General features: G+C 38.5%; 1 protein-coding gene across 1 annotated transcript in view; it reads right to left on the bottom strand.

Moving 5' to 3' along the window:
- pibf1 (progesterone immunomodulatory binding factor 1) overlaps window positions 1–18987 on the bottom strand; it is a 186768-nt gene extending 167781 nt beyond the window's left edge. The window contains exons 1-2 of the mRNA XM_039745337.1: window positions 18789–18987; window positions 13343–13645 (exon numbers count right to left, since the gene is read on the bottom strand). Of these exons, the coding sequence (XP_039601271.1) occupies window positions 13343–13591 (249 nt within the window). The 5' untranslated portion in view covers window positions 13592–13645; window positions 18789–18987. The remainder of the gene's footprint in view (window positions 1–13342; window positions 13646–18788) is intronic.
- Between the last annotated feature and the right edge of the window lie 2474 nt (window positions 18988–21461).

The following is a 21461-nucleotide window of genomic DNA, read 5'->3' as shown; positions in this document are numbered from 1 at the left end:
ATATATATATATATATATATATACACACACATATATACATATATATATACACACACACATATATATATATATATATATATATATATATATATATATATATATATATATATACATACATATATATATACACATATATATACATACACATACACACACACATATATATATATATATATTTATATATATATATTAAAAAAAATAAATCTAGAGGTTTTGTAATTATTTAATCTAGATTAATCGCATGTAATCGCACAAGTAAATTTGCCCCAAAGCGCAAAGGTTTTTTTTAATGTAAAAGGGTTTTAGTGGGCGACAGAATCAAATAATAGACATGGACATGAATATTGTAAACTCAAGCTTTATTAATTTCTGAAAAAAAAAATGCATTTAAACTGCATTTCAATTCAAAACAGAAACAAAAATATCATACCTGGCTAAAATTGGGAAGACTTAAAAATAAAGTGGTATTATAAGTACTTTAAGTACATGTTCAGAATGGTATTGTATTTAAATAATAAGAAAAATTTCAACATAAAGTGCAGTTTTTCTTCTTAAAAAAATAAGGCAGAAACATAAAAGGTAATTTGACCATGTTCACCTTTAAACTCTGAGTAACCTTAGCCAAAATTATTTTGTACATTAGGCTAAAACAGTGTGATCATTGAACATTTTGTAATTAGATGTAAGTAAAATTACTAACGGTCACGGAAGTCCAATGATCCCCAGTAAGAGCCACAAAGTCCGATTTCTGTAATGCATCTAAATTTGCTTGCTTTTCAGTGTCATAAAGCTGTTGAATTTTACTTGAAATAGTCTCTTGGCACGGTAGTTGGAAAGTTGGATCACCTGACGCTAATTGTAGCACATTTTCTAACCCCCCATCTTCCACCACTGTTAGTGGTCTACAGTCCAAAGCAATCCATTTTGCGAGAGAATTTGTATGTTTGACCGATGTTGACTTACTAATTTTGGTCCTGAAGCCAGTCATTTCATCAGGTTTGGGCTGCCGACACCTTTTGTTGGTACTCGAACTCGCACTGCTAGTGCTAACAGCATACACAGTTTCTGTGCTCGCTGTAACATGTTTTGCATTTAGATAGTACCGTAAGGTTGAAGTACTTTAGTGGTCTGCAAACTCCTTTTTGCACAGTTTGCACAAAACCACGCTTTTATCAAGGCTTCCGTGGGTAGTCTTTTGAAATGAAATTTGCCTCCGATCAGTCCTAGCAACGCGCTTTCTTCAGACTCTTCCATTTTTGTAGCTCTGATGTGTGCATCAATGTAATCGATGTACCAGGAAATCATGCATTGACAAAAGTTCCCCTTTGCTTGGAATGCAAAGTGTGATTAAATGCGTTATTTTTTTAACGCGTTATGGAGCACATGCATCGAAGCTTCTCAGCTGTGCTTGTGCTAAGAAAAGGAAACATTTTAAAAATAACGTAACATGATTGTCAATGTAACCTTTTAGGGTCTGTCCCTGAGACTTAATTGTCATCGCGAAGCAGAGCCTTACTGGAAATTGGAGGCATTTGAATTGAAATGGGAGATCAGAGAGTATAACGGGGATGCGAGGAATACAAACTCTCTCCCCTGAGCAACTGCCAGTAAAAATAGTTGCCTCAATTAGGTTCTTTTGCAGACACGTGACCTGAAGTCTCGCGCCGTTACAAAGTCTCGGTGGCAGTAAGGTTTTCAGTAATATTAGTGGTGTCCCAACCTTCAAAATTAGATTATGCTCAGTAGTGCCTGGAGGATTCAGAGTGTGGAGAAACCCTAGAGACAGCGTGTGTATTTATTTGTGGATTTTTCTGTGAGTATTTGGTGGCAGCGTCACAAAGTTGCTTCCGCAAGACCGCGTTAGCTGAGGAGCTCAGCTCAGAGCGAAATGAAGTGAATGAAATGAGGTGAATGGGAGGGGAGATGATGATGTCAATCCCCCCCACAAACACAGTCTCTCGGAATTTGCATAAGCACAGTCCTTCACCAGCAATTTTAACTTAGTTACAAAGTGATCAAAACTCGTTTATACCCTGCGTCCTCTCATTAAACTTGTATCCCGCAAATATCGTATTAGTAGTGGGGATGACAAACGCCAGCGACAGCCTGTCTATAAACTTAATTTAAACTTACAGTTTACACCGTGCTTCGTTTCCGCAGTAGCTGCACTTATGAATATGCTTGTATGCGTGACTCGCTTGTTTCTTATTGTTTCGCTGCTTTCTCAATTGCATTTTTAGGAAGTCACTGTGCACTGGAGAGATTCCAAAGGACTGGAAAATGGCAAATATCATCCCATTATATAAAAAGGGTGACAGGGCAGATGCAAGCAACTATAGGCCAGTAAGCTTAACAAGCATCACAGGAAAATTAATGGAAGGAATTATTAAGGATAAGATTGAGCAACACATGGCAAGGACAGGAGTTATTCTGAACAGTCAGCATGGGTTCAGAAGAGGGAGGTCGTGTTTTACTAACATGTTGGAATTCTATGAGGAGGCAACAAAAGGATACGATCAAAGTGGAGCTTATGATATTATTTATCTGGACTTTCAGAAAGCATTTGATAAGGTGCCACATGAGAGGTTGGGCATCAAGTTAAAAAAAAGTGGGAGTTCAGGGTGATGTTTTTAGATGAGTGCAGAATTGGCTCAAACACAGGAAGCAGAGGGTGATGGTGCGAGGAACCTCATCAGAACTGGCTGATGTTATGAGTGGTGTTCCACAGGGGTCAGTGCTAGGGCCGCTGCTATTTTTAATATATATAAATGATTTAGATAGGAATATAAGTAACAAGCTGGTTAAGTTTGCAGATGATACCAAGATAGGTGGATTAGCAGATAATTTGGAATCCGTTATATCATTACAGAAGGACTTGGATAGCATACAGGCTTGGGCAGATTTGTGGCAGATGAAATTTAATGTCAGTAAATGTAAAGTATTACACATAGGAAGTAAAAATATTAGGTTTGAATACACAATGGGCGGTCGGAAAATCGAGAGTACACCTTATGAGAAAGATTTAGTAGTCATAGTGGACTCCAAGCTATCAACTTTCCAACAGTGTTCAGAAGCCATTAAGAAGGCTAACAGAATGTTAGGTTATATAGCGATCTGTGGAGTACAAGTCCAAGGAGGTTATGCTCAACCTTTATAATGCACTGGTGAGGCCTCATCTTGAGTACTGTGTGCAGTTTTGGTCTCCAGGCTACAAAAAGGACATAGCAGCACTAGAAAAGGTCCAGAGAAGAGCGACTAGGCTGATTCCAGGTCTACAGGGGTTGAATTATGAGGAAGGATTAAAAGAGCTGAGCCTTTACAGTTTAAGCAAAAGAAGATTAAGAGGTGACATGATTGAAGTGTTTAAAATTATGAAGGGAATTAGTACAGTGGATCGAGACTTGTATTTTAAAATGAGCTCATCAAGAACACGGGGACACAGTTGGAAACTTGTTAAGGGTAAATTTCGCACAAATATTAGGAAGTTTTTCTTTACACAAAGAACGATTGACACTTGGAATAAGCTACCAAGTAGTGTGGTAGACAGTAAGACGTTAGGGACTTTCAAAACTCAACTTGATGTTTTCTTGGAGGAAACAAGTGGATAAGACTGGCGAGCTTTGTTGGGCTGAATGGCCTGTTCTCGTCTAGATTGTTCTAATAATGCCCGTTTTCTTCAGCGCTCTTTGGAGCTCCTCCTTGTTTTCTACGTACTGCCTTCACAGTCAGTTCACGTGATTATGTGAGAGGCATGATGACGTGACACACAACTCCGCCTCCCACAGCCATCGCGCTGCAGTCTATTACAGTATATGGAGAAAAAAATAAGTTCCAGTTATGACCATTACGCGTAGAATTTCGAAATGAAACCTGCCCAACTTTTGTAAGTAAGCTGTAAGGAATGAGCCTGCCAAATTTCAGCCTGCCACCTACATAGGAAGTTGGAGAATTAGTGATGAGTGAGTCAGAGAGGGCTTTGCCTTTTATTAGTGTGTGTATAATATATATATATATATATATATTATATACACACACACACACACACACACACACACACATATATATATATATATATATATACATACACACACACACTTGCATAACTGAATAACCTTTATGGCACAATAACAATTCAATACATTTATGGTCAGTACAGTATTTGGATTTAATAATCTTCATGCGGGAAAAGGCTGACTCTCATAAATAAGTAAAGCCGAATAATGCAGTCAAAGAGATTTTGAATTCAGCTGAGTGAAAAATGACGGCTGTCTGATTAACTGCGATTTTAGTTCCCTCTCTTTTCTCTTTCTCAGATCGCTTTTCGGAAGGAAGTCAGTTTCGTAGTTTTTATGAACAGTTCGAAAGTGCCTTTCCACATTTTCCTTCTTTGGAATAGCAGTGATAGATTGACAGATTAGACAAACGCACTTCGATTATGACACTGTGAGAGAAAAAAATCCTGTTCTAATTACACATAAAGCCCATACCCTCCCTAAACAATTATTTTAAAATCCATTCTTTAGTCAATATAAATTGGAAGGCTAACTAGATCACAGCCGGACTTTTGCAGTAGCTTGCGCGTTTAATCGTGCGTGCGGGATGAGCAGTGTCTTAAAAGAAAGGAGATCTCAGACTGGCTGTGCTGTATGTCAATCAGGTGGCAAATACCATAGGGAGGATATATGATAGACTAACGTTTAAAAAAAATTTTTTTTTGAATGCAACACAATCTACCAGTCGATCGCAATCGACACATTGGGCACCCATGAACTAGATACATGTACTATATGACAGCATGAACTGCCTGTACATAAGGTTAGTCTTTTATTGGTGTTGAAATACTGCAGTAGTTTTATTAAAAATAAGTGTTGTTCTAAAACCGTCCAAGAGATTCCCGTGCACTGTGTCATCCCGGGAATGACATGCAGGATTCCCGAATTCCCAGGAATGGATAAACCCGTCCGGGAATGAATTCCGAGCTGTGCGCTGAACTTCCGTTGGCTTTACAAAAGCAGACTTTAAGGAACTGTGCTGGACCTGCTCCTTTGCAATTCCTGTCCACTCTCAAGTTTTTAGCCACAGGTGCTTTTCAACGTGAACTCGTTGAATGATCAGGTATTTCTCAGTCTTCAAGTCACACCATGCCAGATGTACAGGATGGTATTATCCGCTAGCTATTCAGATATAAAAAGACTTGCTTACACTGTGGTTGAACTTGGAAACATCAAAGAGCAATTTACAGCAACTTCTAGTGTTCCAAATATAACTGGAGTTGTCAACTACACACAGATTGCCATTGCAACAGTGCTGGACAAGTTACATCAACCAGAGATGAACCACCAAAAGAATGAACTGGCATCAAATACAACAGGAGAGCCTATAAAAATGGCAACTTCGTACAGTCGCAGGTGTTTTTTCCAACTAGTGCAGCAAAAGGCAAGCAATCCTTTTAAGAATAAAGAGCAGAGAATCGATGTGTTGAGGCACTCTGCACCAAAACTGTACTATAAAGGCTATTTCAGAGAATGAATTTGCTTATGTAAATAGAAAGCATTTCCACTCCATTAATGTGCTGCTCTATAGTGCACAGAACATGTGTCGCATTGTGTAAGCATGTAGCATGCTGTATACATGATGTGGCACAGAATCATGACTTGCCCATACCTGAAGAGACGCTGTATGATGAACCGGACCCTGACCCACCAAATGATGTAATTAACAGAATGTAAAAACAGGTAATCAGATGCAACATTTATTTTTTAACCAATTCACTTAATTTGTGGTCAATATCACATAATACAGCCCTTATATTCCTTAGTTCATTGGCCACATTTCTTACAGCATCCAGTATTGCATTCTGTGATTCAGAACAGCACCCATCTGCACACAGCCAGATGGTTGCCAAGCGGTTTCCAAGGCAGCGGTGTATGTGCAGCCAGTGCCTGAAGACATGCTTGACACAGCAGCACAATCATTACTTGACCATCACATGCGGGTCAACTTCTGTAATACTGTCTGAAACAGGGGTGCGACTGGCACTTACACATCAACTGTGATATCTGACCACTTCTTTTTTATTTCTAGCACTGTGCGAATTTCTGAACTTGAAGTGTCTCTGCCATGCTTTTGTTGCTTATGACACTGCTTAAGCCAACAAATAGTACAATTTTCCTTGCCTCCACTTTGCATTCACAGAAATTATTTTTTTTCATGTGTTTTTGCCATTGACTTTTTACCAAACACAGAACAGAAGGTGATATGTATATTCATTTGCATATTATGCAAAATTATGGGAGGAGTCAGTGTGGGGTGGTAGGCGCATACACGTGGGTCACATTTCACGCTGATCAGGATTTATGAAGCAGAAGTGCATGGAAGTTGGCTTACACATGGTTTTGTGTATCTGATTTTTTTGTGTGTGCACACATTTCCACTTTTGTTCGTAAGCCATGTTTTAGTGTGAATTCTACACACAGCGTTATACATGAGGCCCCAAGACATCAAGTTAAATTGCATTTTGATCCTTAAGATAATGGTGGTAAGGTCAAATCTGAGCTACCCTGGATAAAACTGCAGACTTCCATGAGGTTTCAGTCACATTTGTTGAAAATTTACAAGGCAAAAAAACAATTGATGGATAACTTAATAAAATTATATTTGTCCCCAAAGTGAAATTATGAAGCTCAAGAAAAATACAACTATTAAAACAACAACAAAAACACACATACACACAAACTTCTGGCTTGGGTAATATGGCATATGCGAAAGTTTACATACTTAGAATGTCCTCTTTTCCTGTAGCCAGTGATGAGTCTTTCTTGCATTGCCACATAATGTCTTCTTTGAAGAATTCTTCTGCAGTACGTTAGAAATACTCCTAGTTTTAAGATCTCAATATAATGATTTTCTGGGAACTGTTAGCAGCACAGAACTGTTTTACTCCTGTATAGTTGATTTAGAAGTGCGTTGAAAGATTGCTACCTTTGTTAAAATGGCTAAATTACAATTACAAACCTTTAGAATATACAGAATCATAAGGTACTTTTTCCATTTAAGCCCACTTTTTTTTTTTTTTTATAAACAGTGCAAACAGTCGAGAATTTATTAATGACTACTTTTCTCATTCAATCTCTGAAACAGCATTTTGATTTTATCATTTGGTTTGAAAGTGAAATTAATTCAGACTGCATACGTTATGTTTCCAGTATATTTTTGTCAAAGCAGCTGTTCCAAAAAACTGTAACTTTGACTAAGGGCAGAAACTGTCCAACAATCACTCAAAAAAGGATGGATGGATGGTTGGATTGAAGGATACTTGTCCCCAGAGGGAAATCTGTCTTTTGACAGAATCTCTTTAAAAAATAATTACATAAAAAATAGGTAAATAAATACACAAACACATACTATGGTCTGAACAAACACCAGAATGACTAAAAAGGAAGGAATGTTTGAAAAGAAAGAAAATGGCAGACTTGGCAGTTAAAGTCACACTGAAGCATTATGCAAGCATAATCTAATTGGTATTAAGGAGCCCCAGCAGCATTTTCTGACATGCCTCTGCTGAAAGCACTGGTTAGCGGAAATAGCTCAAAAGTTGACAGAAATCTACGTTTTGTACCTAATACTCGTATGCAAAATTTGGTTAACTTAACTGAAACCATACTCAAGTTATTGTGTGTACATATGTTCGTCTTACATCCGGCGGATTCCAGCAGCTCCGTGTATGACTCTATCTTTTTACCTTTTTTCTCTATTATTCTCTATTTCACTGATCACTTCTACCACTTTTTTATGGGGAATTGCTCCCTGGACACTTTTTACTGCTTTTACTACTTGACATGGATTTTTACATGCCAAGACTCGCCTATTCAAGTTGTCAACTTCAAGTGCTGAGAAGAAATGCCCGCGCCAGCGTGGTTCCCTATTTACCTGACGAGGTAAGAAGACGGTATCGGGGCAGCCGAGCCGGCGTCAAGATAAAAGCCAAGCGGCTTGTGAAAAAGTGGCGTTATAAACCTTCGGTGCCATCTGTGATCCTGGGAAATGTGAAATCACTACCAAATAAGATTGACATACTAGCTGCGCTGGTGAAAAATGTCAGAACCTACAGAAAATGCAGCTTGCTGTGTTTTAGTGAAACTTGGCTAACAACTACCATCCCAGATGCTAACGTGGAACTACCCGGGTTTAGCACAGTTATAACTGACAGAGACGCAAATACCAGTGGGAAGAAAGGAGGGGGTGTCACTCTCTATGGCAATACAAAGTGGTGCAACTCAAGACATGTAAACGTTAAAATCTCCACTTGCTGCAGGGACATCGAATAAGAATGTTGGCGTCCCTATTACTTGCCCAGAGAGTTTGGACACGTCATTGTTGTCATTGTTTACATCCCCAAGCTAGCGAACGCGGAGATAGCGAGTGACGTCATCCATTCTGCAGTTGCTAAGTTACAAACGCAGCACCCTGAGGCGATTGTGCTAATCGCTGGAGACTTTAACCATGTGACACTGGGCAAAACATTACCTGCCTTCTCCCAGTATGTGGACTGTAACACCCGGGGAAATAGGACTATTGTATGCAATACAAGGACTATTGTATGCAAACGTTAAAGATGCATACAGCGCCACCCCACTGCCTGCGCTTGGGAAAGCAGATCATAACCTGGTTCTGCTTTAGCCTCACTAAAAACCAAGAGAGAAGGATCTAACTATAACCACACGATCATTCAGGAAGTGGTCCCCTGAGGCGCCTCCTTGCAGCCGTGAGTCGAGGTAATTCTTGGTAGCGAGAACCAATCGGATCGCTCTCCGCTACCAAGATTCTACCAAGAATTGAAAGCACGGGCCAATTGCGGCCCGTATCGGCTACCAAGAATTGACCAATCGCGACCCGTTTCGGCTACCAAGAATTGGCCAATGACAGCTCGCTCTGCTACCAAGAATTGACGAATCACGACTATATATATATATATATGTGGTGTGTATGCGGTTTACTAGAACACATAGTTATTTTGCGCCAAGTACATAAACATTTCCCTTTGCAATATTTCCAAATATTTATTTTTACCTACTTCAAATCAATTGTCAGCATCAACTAGAATATATTACTTCCCAAATGTTATAAATACATACAAACACAAATTACTGTGCACTATTATTTATGAAATCTTATTGTGCTTTCATTTTTATTTTATCCTTCTTGATTATCTGTGCAGCCATCTCAGACCATAGTAAAGACATTATATAAGGAAGTGAAATGCATTATTATTTGTTATAATTATGATTCAATAGAATGGGCAGGCAGTTTGTTTAAGTGTGATTTTTAACTTTGCTTGTTGTCTGTGTGTTCCTTGACAAATCATACACTAAACAGGTTTCGTTTAATCAAAAAAAAAAAAAATAAACAAACAACAACTGCAATGTAGGATTCAAAGCACCGTTCGTTGAAGAGAAAGTTTTTTTTTTTTTCATTCAGCAATGTGCCTTGAGCGGGATTCGAACTCGCGTCCCTGCAATAATTTCTGGTAGATCACCTCTCAAGAATTGCAGCCGTACCTCGACTAATGCGCGATATCCTTGGTGCAGAGCAGGCTCTGAGAGATTGCTTTGGAATCACTGACTGGGATATCATGCAGGGGTCACATAGTGAGAATATTGAAAAGGCTGTTGACTCCACAACTGATTACATCAACTTCTGTATGGACACTGTAGTTCCAGTAAGAACAGTACGCTGCTATGCTAACAACAAGCCATAGATTACAAGTGACATCAATGGCCTTTTGAACCAGAAGAAAAGGGCCTTTAAAAATGGTGATCAGCATGAGCTGAAGCGCAAGCAGAAGGAACTCCGAGTCCAGCTGAGGGCGAAGAAGGAGCAGTACAGGAGAAAGCTGGAGCAGAAGTTGTAAAACAGCCGCAAGAAGGAAGAGTGGGATGGGATGAAGATCATCACTGGCTCCAGCTCGAAGCGGGGTGCCACCATCGAGAGAGACGTGGAGAGAGCAAACCAAATGAACAACGTCTTTAACAGGCTTGACCACCCTAACCCACTCTCACCTCAGAGTACTGCATCCTCCAACCATTCTTCTGCTGATACCAGCATAGGAGAGACATACCCACCCACAATTACAGCAGCGCAGGTGAGCAGAGAGCCGAGCAGACTTCATGCCAGCAAAGCAGTGGGTCCAGATGGAGTATCGTCACGACTGCTGAAGGCCTGTGCGTTGGAGCTGGGGATTCCTCTACAGCGCATCTTCAACCTGAGCCTGGAACAGGGGAGAGTCCCGAAGCTTTGGAAAACATCTTGTATCACCCCAGTCCCAAAGGTATCACGTCCTAGTGAGCTGAATGACTTCCAGCCTGTTGCTCTGACGTCACATGTGATGAAGACCATGGAGTGGCTGCTGCTTCACCACCTGAGGCCACAGGTCCGCCATGCCCTCGATCCTCTGCAGTTCGCATACCAGGAGAAGGTGGGAGCGGAGGATGCCATCAACTATATACTACACCAAACCCTCTCCTACTTGGACAGAGGCAGTGGTGCTGTTAGAATTATGTTTTTGGACTTCTCTAGCACCTTCAACACCATCCAACCTCTGCTCCTTAGGGACAAGCTGACAGAGATGGGAGAAGTTTCACACCTGGTGGCATGGATCGTGGACTATCTTACAGACAGACCTCAGTATGTGCGTCTCGGGAACTGCAGGTCTGACATTGTGGTCAGCAATACAGGAGCGCCGCAGGGGACTGTACTTTCTCCGGTCCTGTTCAGCTTATATACATCAGACTTCCAATACAATTCGGAGTCCTGCCACGTGCAAAAGTTCTCTGACGACACTGCTATCGTGGGCTGTATCAGGAGTGGGAAGGAGGAGGAGGAGTATAGGAAGCTAATCAAAGACTTTGTTAAATGGTGCGACTCAAACCACTTCCACCTGAACAGCAAGGCCAAGGAACTAGTAGTGGATTTTAGTAGGCCCATGCCCCTCATGGACCCCGTGATCATCAGAGGAGACTGTGTACAGAGGGTGCAGACCTATAAATACTTGGGAGTGCAGCTGGATGATAAATTCAACTGGACTGCCAATACTGATGTTCTGTATAAGAAAGGTCAGAGCCGACTATACTTCCTTAGAAGGTTGGCGTCCAACATCTGCAATAAGATGCTGCAGATGTTCTACCAGATGTGCCCTCTTCTATGCGGTGGTGTGCTAGGGAGGTAGCATAAAGAAGAAGGACGTCTCACACCTGGACATACTTGTGAGGAAGGCAGGCTCTATTGCAGTAATTAAGCTGGACAGTTTAACATCTGTGGCAGAGCGACGGGCGCTGAGCAAGCTCCTGTCAATCATGGAGAATCCACTGCATCCACTGAACAGTGTCATCTCCAGGCAGAGGAGTAGCTTCAGTGACAGACTGCTGTCACTGTCCTGCTCCACGGACAGACTGAGGAGATCGTTCCACCCCCACACTATGCGACTCTTCAATTCCACCTGGGGGGGTATAAACGCTAACATTATTCAAAGTTATTGTCTGTTTTTACATGTATTTTTATTACTCTTTAATTTAATGTTGTTTTTTGTATCAGTATACTTCTGCTGGATTATGTAAATTTCCCCTTGGGATTAATAAAGTATCTATCTATCTATACACATATCATTCCAAAAATGGTATTTTCAGAGGCAGGGAGGTCCAAAATGTCAAGATTCATCAAAGTCTCAAAATAGAATTTTTGGACAATTATAATACTTTAAATCAGACTCAGGGAGGTCTAAAATGTCGAGATTCATCAATATCTCAAGGTCAAATTTTTGGACAATTATAATACTTTCCCTATAATTTGTATACAAGAAAGTAAAAACCAACAAATGATACAAATTTAATGTTTGCAGATTCAGTTTTGGCAATTACGTATGCCATTTAAGAAGCTCAGCTAAATGCATGTTGTTATTATTGCAGATAATGTGCTTCCATAAACACACTACATGCTGTGTGAATGGACAAAGCTGCCTCAAAACATATTCCGAACTGAGCCACATGAATGTCTGCCCAGTATGTAAATTCTGAAGCAGTAACAAAGTAAATTTTATTTTTGGAATATTTGTGAGAGTTTGGTGCCCTGGTAAAGGCTGGATACTGTCTTTGAACGTAGTGCAATTGGGATAGGCACCAACTCCCAATGACTCTAAAATGAATACACCTTTTAGAAAATAAAATGGTAGGACAGACAACTGTAGCTATCCTCATAACAGTGTGAAAATTAATGCAAAGCCTTTGTTCTTTATTGTGTAACATGTATGGTGCTTTATTAAAAATGAATGATTTCCCCACTCACCCAGTTGACAGCAGATTGGTCAGATCTGTCAATGAATGCACAAAACAAGTATTCTTATTTCTCATCTAATTCTGCATTTCCACAAAACTTGCAATAACGAATGCCTTCCTTAGACTTAATAAAGCAGTAAAGTCCTACTATGCTTTCAAGTCAAACCATGTGGAATTTTTCAAAAAGAGGACACTTGCAATGCTGCAATAAAATTAAAAAGACTGCTGATAAAAAGATTATGTTGGAACTCAAAATGGAATAAAGCCACAAACAATTAGCAATACACCTTTAAGGCAAGCAGTTTTTACTGTAAGTATTAAAAAATACAATTTTGGGTACAACTTGGCTCAAGCACAACACTTCCCTTGGGTGGGTGTGCAAGTGGTATTATGCAGAGTTGATTGAGTGTGTATTCTTGGTGATCATTCTGTAAGTGCAAAAGTGACTACAGACAATTTTTTCTCCAAGTCACAAAGTCAGCTTTTCAAGAGAGAATTATGATCTTGTTTTTTTGAGGCATCTACAGGGAAGTATCAAGGAAAAAAAAATAGCCAAAGCAGCGGTGCTGGCAAAACTATGACAGCACACCTGCACACACTGCTTTATCAAAGAAATTTTCACCAAAAACTATGTGTTGTTGTTTCATACCCCATATTTTTGTCACCTCACTCCCTGTGACTTTTTTTTGTTCCCAAAATTAAAAAATTGAGATTGAAGTTAAGAAGGTTTGCTAACTACTATGGATTACAGGAAAAAGCACCAGAAACTCTAGACACAATAACAAAAAATGAGTATCGAAAATGGAAACAAGAATGCGAGAAGCAGTGGGACAAACGCATTGCATATCAAAGAGGGCATTTTCTAGGGGAATAAATAAGAACCTGCTTTAAGTTTTTTTTTTTTTTTTTTTGACATTTCTGCGAAGTTTAGGGTCCCTCTTTATACAATGCTTAATCTGGTATTGCTATATATAGTACTGCAGTATTATGACAATAAAAACGTGTTTGATTATTACCTTTGTAAGATGTTCCATTTTTAAATTGTCAATTATCAGACTTTTCTGAGATAGCTCAATTTTCAATAGTTGAATATTATGAAGCAGCTCTTTCTTCTCAATCTGTTGTCTGGTAACTTTCTTGCTACCATCTCTTTCTTCAGATGAAGACATTTCCTCAGTTGGTACAGTGGTCTCTAAAGTGAAATCTTCAGACTCCAAAGAGCTAGAAGTATTGACCTTTGAACTTTTCGTTCTCTTAGGTGGCATCTTAAATGAACTTGGATGTACCTTCTTTAACAGAATGTTTCTTTGAACATATACCTGTAGGAAAGATACATTGCATTAAAATACTTTGCAAACATTTGTACCATTTATAGAAAAAACTGAAGATTGATGATGCACTAGTCTTGGATGCAATGACATGGAATAATAACTAGTGTAAAAGATCAACCAAAGTATAGAGTTTCACCAAGTTGTAAAATAATATTTGCAAAGAACCATTACTTTCTCTCACAGATACAAAAAAAGAAATAATTTTTAGGGGCATGGGTCCACCGACAATCTGATTACCATGGTGGAAGGGACAAAGAAAATAAGTATTATCCAAAAGGTTAACTCTGGTTTATAAAACAAATAAAAAAACCTATTTAGGCAAAATGGAATTAATTCTGTTTCAGACAGAAAAGCAAATGTAAAAAAATTCAAATAACTCTTGAGAAATAGATAGCAGAAGCTAAAAATCACTATATGTGCAAAGTGGAAAGATTGTTTTGCAATGGAACAATTTCTGACTCCTGTTTTAACAGGAAACAATACAAATTCAGCTAAACACAATAGATGGAATTAAATTTGTAAATGAACAGAATAAATTCTGACCTTTTGATAATAAAAGTCCAACCACTGATTATGATTTAATTAGGAATTTGCAATCAGAACTCTCTGGAAGCATTTGCCCAGTGTCTTTCACTGAATGGGAGCTAAGAGTTTTGAGGAAGGTGAAACCTTATAAAGCTTGAGGAAGTGATCCAATTAAGGAAAAGGTTCTTAAGCAATGATGTGGAAGGCACTCGGGAATCCTGTGTCAGCTTTTCAATCACTCTCTTAAACAGTACAGAATGCCAAAGCTTTGGAAGAGCTCTGAAATTGGGCCAGTTCCAAAAAACAACTGCCAAAGTGAATTAAACAATTTTGGCCCAGTGGCACTTACATTACTTTTAGCAAAATGTCTGAAGAGACTGATTCTTGTTTACCCTACTTAACAAGTTGACTCCTCATTGGATCCATTGCTGTCCACATAAAGACAGAAGTGTTCAACGGAGGACACAGTCATGACTGTTCTTCATAAGTTATACACATTTGGAGAAACCAAACTCCTTGCTGAAAATACTGTCCATTGACTTTACTTCAGCTTTTAACTGCATAAAGCCTGATATTCCCTGCAATAAATTACAAGAGGTACAGGTGGACCCCAAAATCACCCTATGGATTATGGGCTTTCTCCTTAACAGACAGCAATGTGTTAAGCATGAAAATTATATTTATACAGTCCATCATACATTAATAGGAGCTAAACAAGACGCAGTGAATTGCCCTTATACACTCCTCGATGTACACGAACAGCTTGAGAGGATCTGACAGCAATTATTTAGCTGTTAAGTTCACAGATGATGCTGCATTGATTGAAACCTCTGTCAATGTGAACATTTTGTGGAAAAGGCTAAGAGGATGCAGAGCTGGTGCCAGAAGAAGAACCTCTATTTAAATATGAGGAAATCAAAAGAGGTGCTCATTGACTTTAGGAAGAATGTTGAACCAATATAAACGCTGGTCCTCAATGATAAGCAAGTTGAGAGTGTTAATAGCTTTAAGTACCTGGAAACCATATTGTAAAGAAAAAAAAAATCACAGAATATATTAACAAAAAATGACAACTGTACAGCTAACTATTAACAAGGCTGAAGAAAATTAACATTTCAACTAGCTCCCTTATAAACTATTATAAATGCCATAGTAAGTGCGAAATGACTTTTTCATTTCTTGTCTGGTGCACGGTTCCCTCTGTGACTCACAAAAATAATCCAATCGTGGGCTGTTCTTTGTAGACAATTTCTATTAGGACTTCAAGAATTGTACAACAGAAAAACAGGTAAGATTATAAAGGAGCAATCACACTGCCTTAACACTTGCTTCAAAATGTTACCTTCTAGGACGCAACACTTGATGCCAAAATTTTAAATAAACAGAAGTAGAAATATTTTATACTAAATGTAAAAAAAAAAAAAAGGTCAAATTCAATTTTGTTGAAATAAGAAATTATTTTAGAATCCTGCTTAATGTATATAAATAGGTCATTAATAATTTTATTTTGTGTATGCATATATGCAGGAATGTGCTTTTGTATGTTGCTGACTGGATCAAGGCAAATTTCCCCTTGGACAATAAAGGTAAACTAAACTATAACGCTGCAGCGATAACCCCTGTATCATCTTGTTGCCTTTTAAAGAAACTGGTGTTTCAGTATCTGCATAGAATTTCATTATGGATTTTAAAATTTTACTAATCACCCACAAAAGTCTTCTTCATTCTGCTCCTATGTAAATTGAAAAAATGAGAACCCAAAACTCAGGACTGGACTGAAATTTCAACTGGAACTGTTTAAATAAAATTAAATAAATTAAAATATATGTGCACAGTATCATTCCTCAGAAGAACTGTGACCATAGCAGGTGTGTACCTTATCCTACTAGCCTACAGTACAGTAAGGACAAAGCTGCCTCACATAGTGAGTGATTTCCTAAACAATGTCAACTTCATAAACCGCACACCCACCATGTTGTGTCTGCCTTGAAAGAAGCAGAGGTGTACCTGGCCTGTACTGTATGGTAAATGCAAGCCGACACCTCTACAGAGGTTCCACTCCAAGGGTCAGTTTCCTGAACATAAGCATTAACATACCTTCCTCCTCCACATTCCGGCCATCGCACCTGCATGAAACAGGCTGAAGCAGACTCATCTTCTGAAGAGAACCTGATGCCTGACACGACTGACAAGTTCTTCGCAGACACCACCCAGCCCAAGCCAGTCAAATGTGGTGCTAACAGAGGACATGTCGCCTTGGTCCAAGATCTGCTACATGAAGTCTGTGCCTAAGCATCCTCTCAGTGGTAGTCAATTGGGGGTTTTCACAGCAGTACAGGTGGCAAATATGAAATGACCTGTTATTAGGTTGGTCCTTCTCTGGTGTGATATGACTCAAGGACAACCAGATATAGGACAGTAATAGGTTCTGCCACTCTGCTATAACCTTGATTACAATTGGGACACATTAGAGTGGCTTGGCTAGAGTGCCAAATGATATGCCTGCCTGCAAAATGCCAAAGGCCATCGTGCTTTATTCTAGTGATCCTATGGAATGCACATAAAACTAAGTGCAATCTTTGTCTTGTTGTAACCTAAAATGTGAACACAAGCTTTCTGAAAGGTGACGTTATCAGTCTTAGTTCCAAATTAACCTTTTTGGGTAATAGTGAACCTAACACACTTTTGTGCATTTGGCATTTTGCAGTACCTCACAACACAAGCTGCACCAGCTGGTCAAAGGGTTAAAACAAATTTTGTGAATTTTCATACCACCATAATTATAGTTTTCCAAAAAAGCTTTGTTAATTTATCCATTTGTAATTTAAAAAATTATTCAAGTGGTCTGAAACTTTAAAAATGTTCCTGTCCTGAAGAAACAAGCCACTGCCTCTCCTGTTTTAGGTAAAGTCTGCCCAAATTATAAACTTCATTTTCATATAAAAACCTCATTACTTACTGTTTGTGCTTGGTACCTCAATGACAAAGAAGGCTTCTGAAAATACTGTGTACTACAAATTACTACTAGACACTGAACTTCCCACTGCCCTCCTTGTCATTACTGGCTTTAAAAATGTTGATTAGTTCCTTAGGAACTATAGTGGACTTACTGAAACATACTTCTTATAAATATGTTCCCACCTTTCTAAGTACATGCAGACTTTAGCATCTGGTAATAAAACAACCTCTGTGAAGCCTCCCTCTTAAAATGTACATCAAATCTCAATGCAGAGTCAACTTGTTTTCAGCATCAACATACTGCTTTTGTCCAACAGTTATACAACTACTCCATGAAGAAGCCACAGCTCAACTCAAAACGTCCGATTCCTTCTCCCTTTAACCTTCATCTACTATAACCTATCTTAGGGCTGCTGTTGACAGTGCTCAGAAATTTGAAAACCACATCTCTGTAATCAGCAAGTCATCTTTTTACCACTTACAAAACAATGTCCTCCTCTGAGAAGCATTAATACTCTGCAGCACCTTTACACGCTCTTAACTGGATTATACTTCACTTTTTAGTGGTTTTCCTCTGCAAAATTGTCTATTGTCTGAAACAAGTTAATTTTCTGTCACTAACACCTCTATCTAGCTCAAGCACACCATTTAAGGTATCTAATTATGTCCAAAACTCTCTTTCTGATTAAGAAAACATCAGATTACTCATTATAACTACTTGCACTTTACCAGTGTCTAAGACAATTTACCTGTGGCTCATATCTTAAATCTCTCCCTTTACCTGTAACTGTACTCTGTCAGGCTGTTCATCTACTTCAGAAGAGTTTTCTCTGAACTTGATCCTATAACTTTGCCAAGTTTTTGAAAGCTCTTATATTTACTATTTACTTTATTCTAAAATGTATTTTTACTCAACATGTAAAGAACCTTGTTGATGCTCTGTAAATGCTTTATAATCAACATTAACAAGAGTAAGCATAAATTAATAAAAACATCTTAGCTTTGATAAGTAGGCAATTCAATAGTATATTTCAATTCAGACGTATTGCCAATTAAAGGAGCATTTTAACAAGTAGTTTATTATGAGGTGCTGAATTCGAAACATAAGCTCGACTGAAATGAAAATCAACCGCTACCTCCCACTACAAGTTTAAGGTTAGGTCTCTAAATGAGAAAGCACATGTTTTGTACAGAATATTCTGATGTACATTATAGCCACATATAGTACAAGACAAGTCACACCGGATTAACCGATCTGACAATCGCGTAACATGCAGAACAATAAAGTTGTCCAAATAAACACAAAGAAATGTAAATGGAATTTATTAGCATATTCCGTCAACTAATAACATCAACGGTAATAACCACCCACATTTAACTGACGTCTAACCAGCGGCGGATTTCATAGTAAATATTGGGCAGAAAACTAAAAACACCCAAACTGCTGTCGCTGCCCGTGCAATCTAGCGCTTACTAATAATTGAAAAGTAAAATGCTCACTCCTCACCGATATCAGCCTGGCATTTTGCTATTTCTTTAACAAAATTAAGCTTCAATTCCTGCTTAATAATGACTATTAAAGCCCGGTTGCTCTTTTGGAAGCACACACTTGTACGTGATCAAATATATGCAGTTAAACAGCACTAACCTATACAGCACGCTTTACTTTTTTCTGCTGCTGAAGGTGCCGCAAACTTCAACTGTTACCCTGCCTTTTTGCAGGTAAAATTAAACACTCCCGCCGCTCTAGCACCAAATACCGCCGGAAAAATAACAAACGCCGCCGTAGCACCAAGACAACCGGCAGCGAGCGTCCAGACTCTCCTGCCAGAATTTACTGCGCCCCCATCAGGTTGGCGGACGCACACTCGCTCTGAGTTGGTATATTTATTTTACAAAAGTCGAATATTTCCGCGTTCATTTCCACTCCCATATGAGTATAAACAAGATGATTTATCAGCGTAGCAAGTAGTTAATAAGTAGCTTCTTCTCTTATTTTTGTAAATATCACCTTAACTGAGTTTGCTCAGGTGCGTACACTTCGCACACAAACAGTTTCTGCTATTTTGAGTTCTGGACGGGATTTGATTCCCGAATCCCGAGTTAGCCAGTAGAAACCTCAGTACCAGCACCATTAAGATAACTTAATTGTCAGTAAATTGTGAATAGTGTAAAATGTGTTTCAGATGAAGATGAAAAAAGGGTGAGGTTGAAAAGAAGAAAAAAGTTCAAAAGAAGAAGAAAAAGAGAAGAAAACTCTGTCATCTATCATATTGTTGGTTTATTTGTTGTTAAATGAATAATTAATTATACTGACGTGTTTGTATGGGATGTTACTTGCTTTTAGTAAATTCAATAAAAAAAGCTTGGTTGTTTATTGAGTGTTAATCTTTGATTATAAATGTATTAGTTGTTACATCTTTTAACTTGTGTCAATCAACGTTTTGTTACCTGTCCTACTACACCTCCAACAGGCCCTAGCCTAATATTACTCGATTATATTTAACTTTTTTGCAAGTCACTTTGGATAAAAGCATCTACCAAACAAATAAATGTAAATGTAATAAAATGCTGTAGTTGTCAGTGTGTGCATAGGCTAGCAGCTTAAAGTGGATGTGAGCAATACTCAAAAGCCATCAAACCTTGAGAAGTTTGCAATGGATTTAATTTAATATATGCAGATGCTGTGAAAAAAAAAACAGCATAATAAGACGAATATGTCAGATTTAATACTGAAAGGAACAACAGAACCAAATTTAGAAAAGAAAGATAACTAAAGTGAACTTCTTGGCTTTTATTACATCAGTCATAAACAGAACAGCTCAAAGAACAAGTAAAAATGAAAAAATAAAAAAAAGCTTGAAAATAAGTGAAGATTTGGGACTGAAGGCTTATCCACCCATCCATTGTCTAACCCGCTGAATCCGAATAGGGTCACGGGGGTCCGCTGGAGCCAATCCCAGCCAACACAGGGCACAAGGCAGGAACCAATCCTGGGCAGGGTGCCAACCCACCACAGGACACACACAAACACACCCACACACTAGGGCCAATTTAGAATCGCCAGTCCACCTAACCTGCATGTCTTTGGATTGTGGGAGGAAACCGGAGCGCCAGAGGAAACCCACGCAGACACGGGGAGAACATGCAAACTCCACGCAGGGAGGACCGGGAAGTGAACCCAGGTCTCCTAACTGCGAGGCAGCAGCGCTACCACTGCGCCACCGTGCCGCCCACTGAAGGCTTATGTAATACTTTAGTAACAGTAATCAACAAGTTCAAATTAGCCAAAATGCCCAAAGAATGAAATGGAAAAATTTTATTAGAAATTATCAAAAACAGAAACATTTTAATGATTTACATAATGATAAACCATGTTAAATTGGTAGATTTGTACTTATTTATAAAAAATAAGAAAAATGGCATAGGTGGTTACTGAATAATTTTACCAAAATATAATTTAAATAGCTGTGCAGTTTCACATGCTATTCGCTTAAGATTAACCATTTTTGAGGTATAAATACAGTATATGAGCATTCATCTGATAAACCTCTGAAATAACTTCCTGACTATGCCCTTTATCCTGAAAAGCAGGTTATTTTGCTGTGCTGCCTATGGCTATCCAAAGAACACCCTCAAATACCTTATAATACATGATGGAAAACAAAATGTGTGAATATTACAGACAAGTACCACTTAGCATGACTTTTAGTGTGTATTTATATTCTTGAAACAAACAGATGTGAAGACACCTTCTCAACACCAAATAACTTAGTTTCATAAGACAAGAACAAGGGTTAATTTCTTACTTGAGGCTTAGGTTTTGTCACTCCAGTTATGCTAAGGTGGCATAAATGGACTGATGACTTACAAGAAGACAACACTGAGATAAAAGTGATGTGGCAAATAGACAACAATGAGATTTATTTATATAGCACAATTTCATACAAACAATTTAGCTAAAAGTGCTATACAAAATGTCAAAGAGAAAGTTACAAGAAAAGAAAAACAAATAAGATTAAAAATATAATAAAGAAAAAACAAATATATCTATACAGGGTTAAAAAAAACATAAATATCAAGCAGAAAAGTAGCATTCTTATATACAATAACATGCTGTAAGTCTCTAAAGATGAGTCTGGTGATGAGGTCAGATGGCCGGGAGGACTGAAAAATACAAAGTTTAGAAAAAAAAACATAATCTGCAGGGCTTCCAAGTTTAAAAAACCACCCAGCCCCCAACTGGGCATGCTACCTAACATAAATGTTCCTAATTCATTCTACGTTGTTATCAGGCTTCACATGAGAGGATTCAAAGAAG

This window comes from Polypterus senegalus, chromosome 2, assembly GCF_016835505.1.
Source record: "Polypterus senegalus isolate Bchr_013 chromosome 2, ASM1683550v1, whole genome shotgun sequence".
NCBI classification, from domain to species: Eukaryota; Metazoa; Chordata; class Cladistia; order Polypteriformes; family Polypteridae; genus Polypterus; species Polypterus senegalus.
Note: the sequence above shows the minus strand (reverse complement) of the source record. Positions and strands in the feature narration are given on the sequence as shown.